The 14,541-nt window shown below is 45.2% G+C and overlaps 1 protein-coding gene across 4 annotated transcripts in view; it reads left to right on the top strand.

Moving 5' to 3' along the window:
• The window catches only part of LOC112222670 (sodium bicarbonate cotransporter 3), a 65,754-nt gene that overhangs the window by 21,293 nt on the left and 29,920 nt on the right, over window positions 1-14,541 (top strand). For 3 of the 4 annotated variants that reach the window (XM_042318099.1, XM_042318098.1, XM_042318100.1), the window contains exons 2-6: window positions 4,943-5,024; window positions 11,660-11,806; window positions 11,990-12,128; window positions 12,214-12,374; window positions 12,473-12,661. In XM_042318099.1, the coding sequence (XP_042174033.1) occupies window positions 4,943-5,024; window positions 11,660-11,806; window positions 11,990-12,128; window positions 12,214-12,374; window positions 12,473-12,661 (718 nt within the window). Of the gene's footprint in view, window positions 1-4,942; window positions 5,025-11,659; window positions 11,807-11,989; window positions 12,129-12,213; window positions 12,375-12,453; window positions 12,662-14,541 lie in introns of those variants that run through there. The other variant, XM_042318101.1, reaches the window with a different exon arrangement.

Genomic DNA, 14,541 nt, shown 5'->3' with positions numbered 1-14,541 from the left:
GTACTTTGGAGCACCTTTGGCAGTGATTACAACCTCGTCTTCTTGGGTATGACACTACAAGTTGGCACACCTGTATTTTGGGAGTTTCTCCCATTCTTCTGGATGGGGAGCGTTCCTGCACAGCTATTTTCAGGTCTCTCCAGAGATGTTCAAGTTCAGGCTCTGGCTTGGCCACTCAAGGACATTCAGAGACCTGTTCCGAAGCCACTCCTGCGTTGTCTTGGCTGTGTGCTTAGGGTCATTGTCCTGTTGAATGGTGAACCTTCGCCCCAGTCCGAGGTCCTGAGCGCTGTGGAGCAGATTTTCATCAAGGATCTCTCTGTACTTTGCTCCGTTCATCTTTCTCAAATCATCAAATTTTATTGATCACCTACATATGGTTAGCAGATGTGAATGCGAGTGTAGCGAAATGCTTGTGCTTCTTGTTCCGACAATGCAGTAATCTCTAACAAGTAATCTAACAATTTCCCAACTACCTAATACACTCATCTAAAGGGGTGAATGAGAATATGTACATATAAGTATATGGATGAGCGATGGCCGAGCGGCATGGGCAAGGTGCAGTAGTTGGTATAAAATATGGTATATACATGTGATCTGAGTAATCTAAACATTTTATTTAAAGTGGCATTGTTTAAAGTGACTAGTGATCCATTAAAGTGTCCAGTGATTGGGTCTCAATGTAGGCAGCAGCCTCTAAGTTCGGGATTGCTGTTTAGCAGTCTGATGACTTTGCTATAGAATCTCGATCCTGACTAGTTTCTGTCTCTGCTGCTGAAAAACATCCCCACAGCATGATGCTGCCACCATCTTTCACCGTAGGGATGGTACCAGGTTTCCTCCAGACGTGACACTTGGCATTCAGGCCACAGAGTTCAATCTTGGTTTCATCAGACCAGAGAATCTTGTTTCTCATGGTGAGTCCTTTAGGTGCCTTTTGGCAAACTCAAAGCGGGCCGTCGTGCCTTTCTGAGGAGTGGCTTCCGTCTGGCCACTCTACCATAAAGTCCTGATTGGTGGAGTGCTGCAGAGATGGTTGTCCTTCTGGAATCCCATCTCGACAGAGGAATTCTAGAGCTCTGCCAGACTGACCATCGGGTTCTTGGTCACCTCCCTGACCAAAGCCCTTCTCCCCTGATTGCTCAGTTTGGCTGCGCGGCCAGCTCTAGGAAGAATCTTGGTGGTTCCAAACGTCTTCAATTTAAGAAAGGCCACTGTCTTCTTGGGGATCTTCAATGCTGCAGAAATATTTTGTTACCCTTCCCGAGATCTGTGCCTGGACACAATCCTGTCTCGAAGCTCTTTCGACAATTCCTTCGACCTCATGGCTTGGTTTTTGCTTTGACATGCACTGCCAACTGTGGGACCTTTTTTATATAGACAGACGTGTGCTTTCCAAATCATGTCCAATCCACTGAAGTTGTAGGAATATCTCAAGGATGATTAATGAGAACCGGATGCAAATGAGCTTTATTTCGAGTCTCATAATAGCAAAGGGCCTAATACTTATGTAAAATAAGGTATTTCCTTTTATTTCTAAAAACCTGTTTTCGCTTTGTCATAATGGGGTATTGTGTGTAAATTGCTGAGAAAAAAACTTAATTTAATCCATTTTAGAGGAAGGCTCTAACGTAACAAAATGTGGGTTAAGTCAACGTGTCTGAATACTTTCCGAATGCGCTGTACATAAGTGCACACATTTTTGATTCTGGCTAGTGGTCTAGCAAACTAGCATAAAACACCCTAAATATCCCTCCACGTTGGATTTGATAAGTACAAAACCGTTAACAATATCCCATGTACAAATGCTTCAAGTGCAACAATCTGTCTTCCCGATGAATGTCTTACATTTTGGGTGCAGAAACCTACATTTAGTATAACCTAATGTACCAAATCCCATGTAGCCTAGCCTTTTTAACCTCTAGTGACCCCCCCCATCCCGGGTCCGGGAGTGTAATCGACTGACACTAATTAGCATAATGCAACGGACATAAATATTCCTATTCATGAAAGTCACAAGTGAAATATATTGACACAGCTTAGCCTTTTGTTAATCACCCTGACATAACCTAATGTTCCAAATCCCATGTAGCCTAGCTTTTTAACTGTAAAATAATTATGGATTGATTTTATTAGCACCCCAAATGTGGCACGTGGACTGAATCACATCTGACCTCCAGACCGGCTGCCCCCCGTGCCCCACATGCTGTTTTTAATTTGTGTGGGTGCCCCCCACCCTTTTTAAAGCAGCTCTCAGGACACACCCACAGCTAAAAATACAAATATATTTGGACCACACTCCTGAAAGCAGATGCAAATTGTGAACACGTGTACTTACACACACACACACACACACACATTCAAGGACTATTTGGACACCCACCCAGACTGTCTGCTCAGACCTGACTATTTGTGTTCACTGCCACCTCGATTCCCCACTCCAACCACCCATTCACCATCCAGTGATTACAGCAGGACTTGGGTGCTCTTTAGTTGGAGGGGGTTCCGCCACTATGCGGAGTCTGTCAGCCATGGACTTCTGGGGAGATATTGTCAATTTGAAGACTACCACAGCAGCCAAAGCTCCATGTGTGTTCTGGTCTGTATTGGGAATAGGCATGTGCTTTTTTTCATAGCAGTGTGGTTTTTAATACTGTTTAGTTTGAGTCTATTACTGTACCAGTGATGGAATAGGTAGTTTGCTTGTTATTTGGGTTCCTATCTCCAAAACTTAAGCCCACTGAATTACTCTGAAACCATCGCCTTTTAGCTATTTCAGTAGAAGCAGCACTTGCTAAATGGGTAGTTCTCTAGAAGTTCCTTCCATATTGTTTAGCTAGCAGGCCCAGCAACCGTACTAGCTAAATCAATAACTTTCCACTTCATGAACATATTGCTTTATGTTCTAATGCAGCACATTCAAGCTTTAAAAACCATGAATGTAAAAGTGCCGTGGGGCAGAAGTTCAGAGTGGTCGTCTAGGTAGTGGTGGTATTCTAGGTAGGCTCCTACTGACTGAATTGTTAGTGCTTTCCAGAGCAGTAGCACTGACTGGACCACATGGCTTATTTCATCATCAGGAGGTAGCCTATCTATTTAACCCTTTGTGTCTAATTATATTTACAAGTCACACCTTGGTTCTAGAAAAAAGCTTGGCAGCCATTTTTAAACTCTGAAATCTGCTGTAGTGCCCTGAAATAGTGCACCACGCCTAGAATAGCCATGAAAATGACAGGTCAGTTAGTTGCATCTATCATATGTGACAGGAGGCTGATCTGCCTAGAAAGTTAGCAAAATGTTGCCAACTGCCACTTAGTTTAATATCTGTCTGTTGAGTTGGTCTCTAATAAATAGACCTAGAGTTTACTTCAATGAGTTCAATAAGTAGTAGACTAAACCTAATAAACCCAACAGGTTGGACTTCTCTTGGGTTCATAGCTGTTACAGAACAATTGTCCCTTGTTAGGAGGAGAATGCAGAGTGATGTAGAGACCAAGACGGAATGCAAGCTGGAGAGCTGGATAACACAACTTGTAAAGTATAAGTAACTAAAATCTAAACACTGTGTTGTGTGGCTAAGACAGCCTGTCTTTGGACTCTGGGCGTGCTGGCTTGTGCCCAACACAAATATTTACCTCTGCGCTTACCCCCGCAGGTGGTGTCCAGCCGCCTAGGCTTTATTCAGCAGGGACATCCCTCTGAGTCATTCCCCTTGGCTATAGCATTCAAAGGCCTTTCTCCTGTTTAGGCCGATACCGTAGGATACACACTCTTATAATTAATCTAACCTAGTAGGCGTAAGAGAAACACCTGAAACCATATCCCCCTACATACTGGTCTTGTCAGGAGGTTCTCTTCTGCACTGTTCAACCAATCCAGTAAATATGGAGGAGTTAAGATGGAGTGTCACCTTGTTAATGTCCAAAAGCTGAAGTCTCGTCACAGGCTCTTTTTCCAGTTCCCCTGAAAAGCAGTGGTAATGGCATCTCCCATATCAACTGAACCATGACAGTTTGGAGTTGTTCTTGTACATGGTGTAGTTGTATGGAAAATGCAGGGTCTTTCCCATGACTGTTTTAAGAGCCTATCAGAATATAGCTATGATTTCTTTGTTGGTTCCAGTCTTGAAGCAGATGAAGCTCTACTATTATACTATTGCCTGTGTGGTCTTAGTGAGATGGCTAGATTAAGTAGTCCTATTGAATTTGACTGCTGTGTTAAAAGGTGTAACCTAATAGGAAGTGGAAGACCAAGAACAGGAAGTTAACCTCACACAGCTCCAACTGTCACCCAATGTGACCTGTATTACTCTCTTCCATTGTGTATCTCTGGTGCTGTGCTGCGTCGTCAATAGGAGTGACGACATAGGCCCACTTTTTAAAGTACCTCATTATTTCCTTCCTACCCACTAGTGTCTAGGTTGTTGTACAATTCTTTCAATGCTTAAAGATGCACTATGATGAAATCACTCCGCCACTTCCTGGTTGCTAAAATTCTAATAGTTTGCCTAATTTCAGTTTGTGATAAAACAAGCAAGTATAGTGTAGAGAATCATTGTACCATCTAAACTGCTGTGAAATATATATTTTCCATAACCAGAAGTATAGTTTGCAGCTGGTGTGCAAAACCGAAAGCAAAAGACGCAAAAATGACACTGAAGAACGGGAAGCATGGAGCACGTAGACCATATCTACCGCTTCTTAGACTAGACTTTTAGTGAGTGACAGATCTATAACTCACATTTCTATGTGAATTTTGTCAGGTCTCAAACAGTTACATATTGCAGCTTTTAAAACAACTTGCTCTTTGGGAACTATGAAGATTTAGGCTATTGACTGAATAAATGTCCTTTCTCTCTGCATCTCTACCATATGTACATTCTGTTCTCTTTGAAACAAAACAATCTGCCCAATGAATTTGTATTTCTCCTTGTTGTCTCCAGGGGAACGATGACGAGGCGGTGGTGGACCTGGGGAAGACTAGCTCCACCATTCACACCAACTTTGAGAAAGAGGAGCTAGAGAGTAAGTCTGATTTTAGTGTTTATATATACACACAAAGTATCACATGGGCCCGGATCCTATTCATGTTGACATTATACACGGAGCAGTATCAAGGAGGCCCATGTGTAATGGCATTGTATGGCCATAGGACAGAGGGGATTCTACAAATGCATGCTCTCACTCTCACTCACACACGTGTTTTTACTCATGCGCTGTAATATCGTGAGAAATTCAGTCACGTTTGTCTGGCTTGGTCTGGTGATTGAGGTATGCATTGCTTCCACCCACATTCCACTGAGCTCTGACTGCAGGGGAAAAGCCCTGGCACAATTTCCAGACTTTATAGGATCCACAATGGAATTCTTAACTATTTATCTTCCACACACACACACACACACAAGCTGTAGCTGCATCCCCTCCCAAGAAACTGTGTTTGTAGGTAGAGAACAGTGTAACTTGGAACGCTGGTTAATGAGGTAGAGCACAGTGTAACTCTGGTTAATGAGGTAGAGCACAGTGTAATTTGGAACCCTGGTTAATGAGGTAGAGAAGAGTGTGAGAATGTAATGTGTTAGCTGCCCCCACCCCCACCCTGGTTCTAGCTCTAACAGCATTACTGAGGATTAGCCTGCAGCTCTAGCCTCCACTAATTTAATAGAGCCTTCTCTTTCACTCCCCCCCTTCATTCTTTCTCACACTCATTCACTCATTCTCTCTAGAACACTACCACTCATTCACATAATCACACGGTTGGTACAGGCAGACCCAACCTCCATGTTCCCCTTCCGCTTCTCTGTCCCTCCTCTCTCCTAACCTCCATACTTCTCTAAAGTAATATTTACTTGTGTTTTGTTATACATCATGATCAATGTTCCCCCTAAGCTGTGTGTGGGTGCTCCACTCCCCAGGACTGCCTTGCAGAAGAAATACCAGCCCGCGCAGAGACTCACGAGATTGGTTTACACCAACGTTTCCTTTTCTACTGTAGGAATTGTGACCAAATCGACATTTTTAAATGCAACATAATGAAATAAACCTAACTATGCAAGACCGTCTGAGATTGTTCAAAGATCAAAGCGAAGAGCCGCATGTAGCCACGTGTGCACATTTGTTCATGTCATTTGCTAATTAGTGCATTATTAGCCCAGTTATAGCAATTTCTGGTCAGCAATGGGTAGTGATAAGTGATTGCTTCCTACAAGAGCACAAAACATATACACTTCTAGCCAACTTTGAAAAGCCAGTCAGGTAAAGAGCTTTTTTTTATACCTTAAAGGGCCAGTGATGTATTTTGAGAAGGGCTTGAATAAGCAACGTAGTCAATAGGCAGATGGTAGCATACATTTTTTTGTCTGACTCTCTGTGATAATGGTATGCAAATAGTGATTTTTGATTTGTAAAGTGGTTTCCTCATCAAAAAGCACAATAAAACATTTTCGGTCACCTCAAGTTGCTAAACAGGTTATTTTCCAGCGCTGCACAAGTCTCATGGAATGTAGGCTGACATAGAACACCACACAGTGGCTGCTACTGTAGGCTGACATGGAACACCACACAGTGGCTGCTACTGTAGGCTGACATGGAACACCACACAGTGGCTGCTACTGTAGGCTGACATGGAACACCACACAGTGGCTGCTACTGTAGGCTGACATGGAACACCACACAGTGGCTGCTTCTGTAGGCTGACATGGAACACCACACAGTGGCTGCTACTGTAGGCTGTATTGTAGAACACCACACAGTGGCTGCTACTGCAGGCTGTATTGTAGAACACCACACAGTGGCTGCTACTGCAGGCTGTATTGTAGAACACCACACAGTGGCTGCTACTGCAGGCTGTATTGTAGAACACCACACAGTGGCTGCTACTGTAGGCTGTATTGTAGAACGCCACACAGTGGCTGCTACTGCAGGCTGTATTGTAGAACACCACAGTGGCTGCTACTGCAGGCTGTATTGTAGAACACCACACAGTGGCTGCTACTGTAGGCTGTATTGTAGAACGCCACACAGTGGCTGCTACTGTAGGCTGTATTGTAGAACGCCACACAGTGGCTGCTACTGTAGGCTGACATGGAACACCACACAGTGGCTGCTACTGCAGGCTGTATTGTAGAACACCACACAGTGGCTGCTACTGCAGGCTGTATTGTAGAACACCACACAGTGGCTGCTACTGTAGGCTGACACGGAACACCACACAGTGGCTGCTACTGTAGGCTGTATTGTAGAACACCACACAGTGGCTGCTACTGTAGGCTGTATTGTAGAACACCACACAGTGGCTGCTACTGTAGGCTGTATTGTAGAACACCACACAGTGGCTGCTACTGCAGGCTGTATTGTAGAACACCACACAGTGGCTGCTACTGCAGGCTGTATTGTAGAACACCACACAGTGGCTGCTACTGTAGGCTGACACGGAACACCACACAGTGGCTGCTACTGTAGGCTGTATTGTAGAACACCACACAGTGGCTGCTACTGCAGGCTGTATTGTAGAACACCACACAGTGATTGCTACTGTAGGCTGACACGGAACACCACACAGTGGCTGCTACTGTAGGCTGTATTGTAGAACACCACACAGTGGCTGCTACTGCAGGCTGTATTGTAGAACACCACACAGTGGCTGCTACTGCAGGCTGTATTGTAGAACACCACACAGTGATTGCTACTGTAGGCTGACACGGAACACCACACAGTGGCTGCTACTGTAGGCTGTATTGTAGAACACCACACAGTGGCTGCTACTGCAGGCTGTATTGTAGAACACCACACAGTGGCTGCTACTGCAGGCTGTATTGTAGAACACCACACAGTGGCTGCTACTGCAGGCTGTATTGTAGAACACCACACAGTGATTGCTACTGTAGGCTGACACGGAACACCACACAGTGGCTGCTACTGTAGGCTGTATTGTAGAACACCACACAGTGGCTGCTACTGCAGGCTGTATTGTAGAACACCACACAGTGGCTGCTACTGCAGGCTGTATTGTAGAACACCACACAGTGGCTGCTACTGCAGGCTGTATTGTAGAACACCACACAGTGGCTGCTACTGTAGGCTGACACGGAACACCACACAGTGGCTGCTACTGTAGGCTGTATTGTAGAACACCACACAGTGGCTGCTACTGCAGGCTGTATTGTAGAACACCACACAGTGATTGCTACTGTAGGCTGACACGGAACACCACACAGTGGCTGCTACTGCAGGCTGTATTGTAGAACACCACACAGTGGCTGCTACTGCAGGCTGTATTGTAGAACACCACACAGTGGCTGCTACTGTAGGCTGACACGGAACACCACACAGTGGCTGCTACTGTAGGCTGACATAGAAAACCACGCAGTGACTGCTACTGTAGGCTGTATTGTAGAACACCACACAGTGGCTGTATCGTAAGACGCCACACAGTGGCTGTATCGTAAGACGCCACACAGTGGCTGTATCGTAAGACGCCACACAGTGGCTGTATCGTAAGACGCCACACAGTGGCTGCTACTGTAGGCTGGAACAACTATTTCAAAAGCTATTTCTATGTTAAAATGTTATGGAATGTATTTTCCCCATAATTATAGGGCACTGTGACGATGGTCCTATGTACTCTGTCACACAAATCTAAAACCTTTGATAAAGGACCAGACATGCTTTATGAGAAGGACATTTATTTATTGATGATAATGTTGGGCAGCGATGTTCTTTTTGTTGGTCAATCATCCGTGAATGAGAAGTAACGAGTATTTAGTTTGGCGCACCGGGAATTGGTTTTTGTTTTCTCCAGATTTTTTTAATATAGGTTCTTTCTGGTCATACATTTTGGTGATACCAGGTTGTAGATACGATGTGATATTGTTTACTAATTAAAATGTGAAGGTAGATGGTCAGAAATGTGTATGATTACCTTGAATGTCCTCGTTTTGAAGAGGGTTCTGTTCATAGTTAATGAATGGTACGGGTGGCGCAGTAGGAGCTTAAACCCGGGGGACGTACGTTTTTATATCCCAGATAGTATTTATGCTATGAGGCGGTGTTTCCCAGCCCAGGTCCTCCAGGACCCCCTACAGTAAACGTTGTTGTAACCCTAGACAAACGCCTCATTCAGCTCATTGAGGGCTTGATGATTAGTTGAATCAGGTGTGTTTGTCTGGGGTTACAATAAAAAAGTGTACTGTTGGGGGTACTGGAGGACCGGGGTTGGTAAACACTGCTCTAAAGCATGGGTTTATCATAGTTACTGAGGTGTGCTGGTAGAACTACATATGTTTATTATCTGAACATGTATGTATGGTACTGTATTTAATGTGCTCTGAATGTCAATTGACCAGATACGTGTGAAGGTTTCCGTTTAGTTTCATCATGGGTATTATGATGCAGGCTGTATCACAACTGGCCGTGATTGGGAGTCCCATAGGGTGGTGCACAATTGTCCCAGCATCGTCCGGGTTTGGCCAGGGTAGTGTTCTTAACTGACTTGCCTAGTTAAATAAAGGTTCCACATAAGAAGCCTGTCCTCTCATTGTTTGTGGGACAGGACAGGGGACAGGTCAGCATGCTGCTGGGTTTTGTTTGAAGAGCTCTATTTGATCCAGTTGATTATTTTCTAAATACTTGTACATTTCGTCGGCTGTTATTATCTTCACTTGCAAATAGAAAGTGTCACTCTGGGCAAGAAATAATGTTCTGCCTTGTTGCCTCCTCACTGTAAAATCCTACCTCCGGTCTCACAGCCACTCTGGTAGGACTACATTATGATCGAATGGCCACGGTAGCCTACTTGGCCACGGTTAAAACTAACTTAAAGCGGGTACAGCCTCCGTGTTCACAGTAAACTCAAAACGTTCACGTTTGTGCTCAGCATAACTGAAATTTGCTCAGTGGCGGAAATTATTTGAGGCAGGGAACATTGATCATGAGCCTGCCTACGAGCCTAGTCTCACAAGTCAGATGATTGTTTCTGAAATGTGAAAAGACCGGAAATAGTGAGTTTTGGTCTCTAACTACTGGTTGTCTATAGTGGGAGGTAACAGGTGGGAGGTAACGTCAAACTGTATTGGTCACGTGCTACGTAGACCAGGTTTAGACTAACAGTGAAATGTTTAATTACAGGCCCTTCCTAACCACACAGAGAGAAAATAATAATTGAAAAGTAAAATACGTAATAATAAATTCACAATGAGTAACGATAACTTATTTATATTCAAGAAGCACCAGTTGTGAGTAGATATGCACGGGTACGGGGTAGGCCTACATAGTAATTGATGTGTACTGTGTCTCAGTGGAGACATTGGCAGCCTGCAGGAGACCTGACCCCAGCCAGCGGCAGTGTTATGGAGACAATTGTTTATCTACTGGCTGTGTGCGTGTGTGTGTGGCCCAGGGACTCCTCCTACTGCGCAGAACATTACAGCTGACAACCCAGAGGTGCTAATGGAAACCACAGAGGAAAACCTCTGAATGTTACTTATTCATAGGAACGCCCAGAGATACAATAAAGATGTTAGCTGGAAGCCTGGAACAATAACGATTTTAGTTGTATTATTAGGGCTGTTGTGTGTCTCTGTCATCCATGTAAATGGAAGGAACTAAGTACTTTTAGACAGGAAACCCTGCAGGGGTATCAGCTGAGTATCACAGACATTTTTTTTAGCTGATCCAGACAGAGAGGAACTGGGGGGGGATTAGGTAATGTTTCTCTCTATGCTATGCTTCCTATGCTAGGCTCACAGCTCACCTTTTAAGTGTGGTACCCACAGCATGGGACACTTCATTTAGGGAGGTCACAACTGAAGTATTCAGAGATGTATTACTGCTAAAAACTCCCACTGGCTCATAATAGGAAAAGCATTGGAAGACACAGGCCCCCCCACTCACAAATACTACGTTTTTAGTGATTTAAAAAAAAAAATACAAATACATTTGTAATATATATTTTTCCCCTCATTGAGCTTAGTGGGCTATGACATATTACATGTATGTGACAGGGGCGTGATGAAGACCCACCATGCTGTAGTCCTCACTTCCCTCCTGGTCCATTTATCTGTCAGTAGTATGCCATCCAGAACAGTTTAATGGGCCCAGCTCTCAAAAGATAGTGTGTTTATAAGCACAAAGAGCAGGCTACATGTCCTTCTCCTTTTGGAGCCTTCTCTCCTTTCCCCATGTCCTGACAACGAGCAGTGAGTAGAGAGTAGCGGGTCTTGGGCAGTGACGTCCTTTCTATCCATTCTTAGCTGCTGTCAGAACGGCACGGAACTCGTCCATTTATTTAACGCTTTTGGTATGGCCACTTGACACGTCAGAAATTGAGAGGAGGATAAGAGGGAAGGGTTACCATTGTGTGTGACGTACGTAAACAACAGACAGGAAGACGTGGGGAGGGGGGGGGGGGCACAGTCTGTGATGGTAACTCCAGGGTGGCTGCAGTGTATGAAAACAACTGCATTTTTCTCATGCCATTTTGGGCCTGTAAAGAAAGTGGATCTAAAGATTGTAAAATGCTGAAATCAGACCATATGTATTACCAAGAACCGTATTGACAATTCCGATTTTTAAATGCACAGTGTATATATCCAGCCCAACTGCAGATAAGACTATTATACATGGTAGACCGTGATTGACCATGCCTCTCTCTACCCTGTTCCCAGGTCACAGAGCGGTCTATGTGGGTGTCCATGTTCCCCTGGGCAGAGAGACCAAACGGAGGCACCACCGCAGCCACCGCGGCCACAGACACCACCGCAAGAGGAGAGACCGCTCGGACCATGAAGATGGACGAGAGTCTCCTTCCTATGGTAGCTAAGACCAGTTCACTCTCCCACCTCAACATCTGCTTCATTCACTGTCCTCAGATCAGCTCTATTGCCATTTCTCCAGCCCTGTTTCCTATACCAATCCTTTTACTGTCCTTTTTCTACTAATATTCCCCTTGGTTGTACTACATTACCCATCTTCCACCTGTACCCCCTGTGTTTCAGACACCCCGTCCCAGCGTGTCCAGTTCATCCTGGGGACAGAGGATGATGATGAAGAGCACATGCCCCACGACCTGTTCACTGAGCTGGACGAGCTGTTCTTCCGGGACGGACACGTCTACGAGTGGAGGGAGACAGCCAGGCATGACGCACACCCTTCCTCACTACTCCCAGTGGATGTTTCCTCATCCAACCACATCAACAGCTCCTTTTATCTGTGTGTGTAGGTGGTTAAAGTTTGAGGAAGACGTGGAGGATGGAGGGGAGCGTTGGAGTAAACCCTACGTAGCCACGCTGTCTCTCCACAGCCTCTTCGAGCTCCGCAGCTGCATCCTCAACGGCACTGTCATGTTGGACATGAGAGCTAACACCATTGAGGAGATCGCAGGTGAGTGTGTATGTATGTCTCTGCAGACATTGTACTGTGTGTGAGTCTGAAAGTTGAATGTGTTGAATAAAGCATGCAGTCTACCCTGTATCCCATAGACATGGTGATAGACAGCATGGTGGCGTCAGCTCAGCTGGAGGAGGAGTTGAGGCAGAAGGTGAGGGAGGCCATGTTGAAGAGACACCACCACCAGAACGAGAAGAAGCTCAGCAACCGCATCCCTCTGGTGCGCTCCTTCGCTGACATCGGCAAGAAACAATCTGACCCACACCTGCTTGAGAGAAACGGTGAGGGCCCTCGCTGCACCTCTCCTTTTTCCTCTTCTGCTCTTCATCCCCTCATCCCCCTCTTCTACAAAATAATGGTTTATTTACACCCTTTTTTGTTGTGTTTTGACAGATTGAATGTATGTACTATGCACATGTTGTTTTATGAAGTGGGTTGGGTCTTTCAAAGAGGTGTCAATTACCTGAGGTAACTGAGTCGCAATATCTGATTGGTGCATGAGCCTTTTACTGGCATGTGATTTTCCCCTCATGACTGTTCTTGAACACTGCAGTGATAAGTCTGAGAGTTTGTTTTGTGTGCTGGATTGTGTTTTCTCCTGGAAAGATGTTTTTGTGATAAGGATTTTGCGTTGAAATGTTGTAATAGGCTAATAGTTAATAACTTAAAACCAAAGTAAATCTGTGCACATGCCATCATGTAGCAGTTGAAGATTATTGGTCAGCTTCCCCTTGCTTGTGATTGGTCCGTTTGAGTGACCTATAGTATATCCTTATTAAAGTGTGATGTAACCGCGGCATTTATTGTGTTTTTGTAACATTGTTGCAAAAGGTTGCTAAACAGTGTTTTTGTGTGTGTTCTGAACATGTTTGCTGCTGTTTGGGGGCAGTTGGCATTATTACAGATGTTAATTGATCTTGACTTAATCTCTCCTGGTTTACTGCGGCTCCATGTACGTTGTGCAAATGTTCCCTGTGACGTTTTGGGATGTACTGAATATGCCCCTGCTCTTTGTCTTTGACTTCCACTAACAAGACACTTCCAAGGCCTGGGCTTTGCAGCATGAAGAGCATTGTTCCCAACACACATTTAGTATTCTTACCCTTCCTGATGTATTTTTCCTCTCCCTCTTTCCTTTTTCCATCCTGTCTTCTCTGCTTTCCCAACTACCCTTGTCCCCTCCATAGGAAGTCTATCCACCTCCCACCTCTCCCTCCTCAAGGGAGTCCAGGGGTCTCAGTTCCTCAGTCGCTTCCTGCTCAACGCCAGCACCCCCTCCTCCCCCTTAGCACCCCCCAGAACACTCCTCCCTTAGCCAGATGCAGATCCCCCACCCCTCCTTGCCTGTCCCCCACCCCTCCTCTGACTGACCCAGACCCACCCCTCCCTGCCTGTCCCCCACCCCTACTCTGATTGACCGGTGAGGGTAGGAGCTGGAGTATCCCCAGTGTGGAGGTCCATGCTTCAGATGGGGAGGAACTGAAGCTCCGGTCCGGTCTAGTCAAGGACCACAAGGAGGAGTCTGGGGTGCAGACCCTGCCCGTCTGGTGCAGCTCCTCCCCCACCTCCAGCAGGTTAAATATCCTGCAAATAGCATGAATCCCCCCCCACACCTTCTTCACCTTACATAATCTGACCTCTCTCGGTCCTTAACATTGTATGTGTCTGTGTGCGTGATGCCTTGTGAAGCACTTAAAGAGTACATTTCATCAAAATAAACCAGATGTTTTAGACTTAGTGAAACACGTCAATTCTGGTCTTCATTTCCACAGTTGGTTGCGAAAGGGCCATATTTTGTTATTTTGATTTACTATTAATCTCATTCCCCCCCAGCGGTTACATCACACTTTGAGAAGGTTCCTCTACATCTCAAATGAGCAGTTCGGTATGAAATGCACTCCCTTCTGGATGTGCTTGGTGGTACCACCTCGTGGCTTACTATAAAAACAGGTGACCGCACGCCTTATTTGGCAATGGTCTTGGTAAGTGGAGTGTGCCAATATATATTTTGCATGACGCTTCCTTGACCAGACTACTGGCGTTACAAAAAATTCTAAAGGCAGGAAGGCACATTTCCGCACATGACCAAATTCAACGTTTTTGCTTACCGTTTCATGCATCTTTTACGAAGAAAAAAAACATGGAGGCTATGAGGATTATA

The sequence above is a fragment of the Oncorhynchus tshawytscha genome, unplaced genomic scaffold, assembly GCF_018296145.1.
Source record: "Oncorhynchus tshawytscha isolate Ot180627B unplaced genomic scaffold, Otsh_v2.0 Un_scaffold_3409_pilon_pilon, whole genome shotgun sequence".
Lineage (NCBI taxonomy): Eukaryota > Metazoa > Chordata > Actinopteri > Salmoniformes > Salmonidae > Oncorhynchus > Oncorhynchus tshawytscha.
This window is presented reverse-complemented; position numbering and strand designations above follow the sequence as displayed.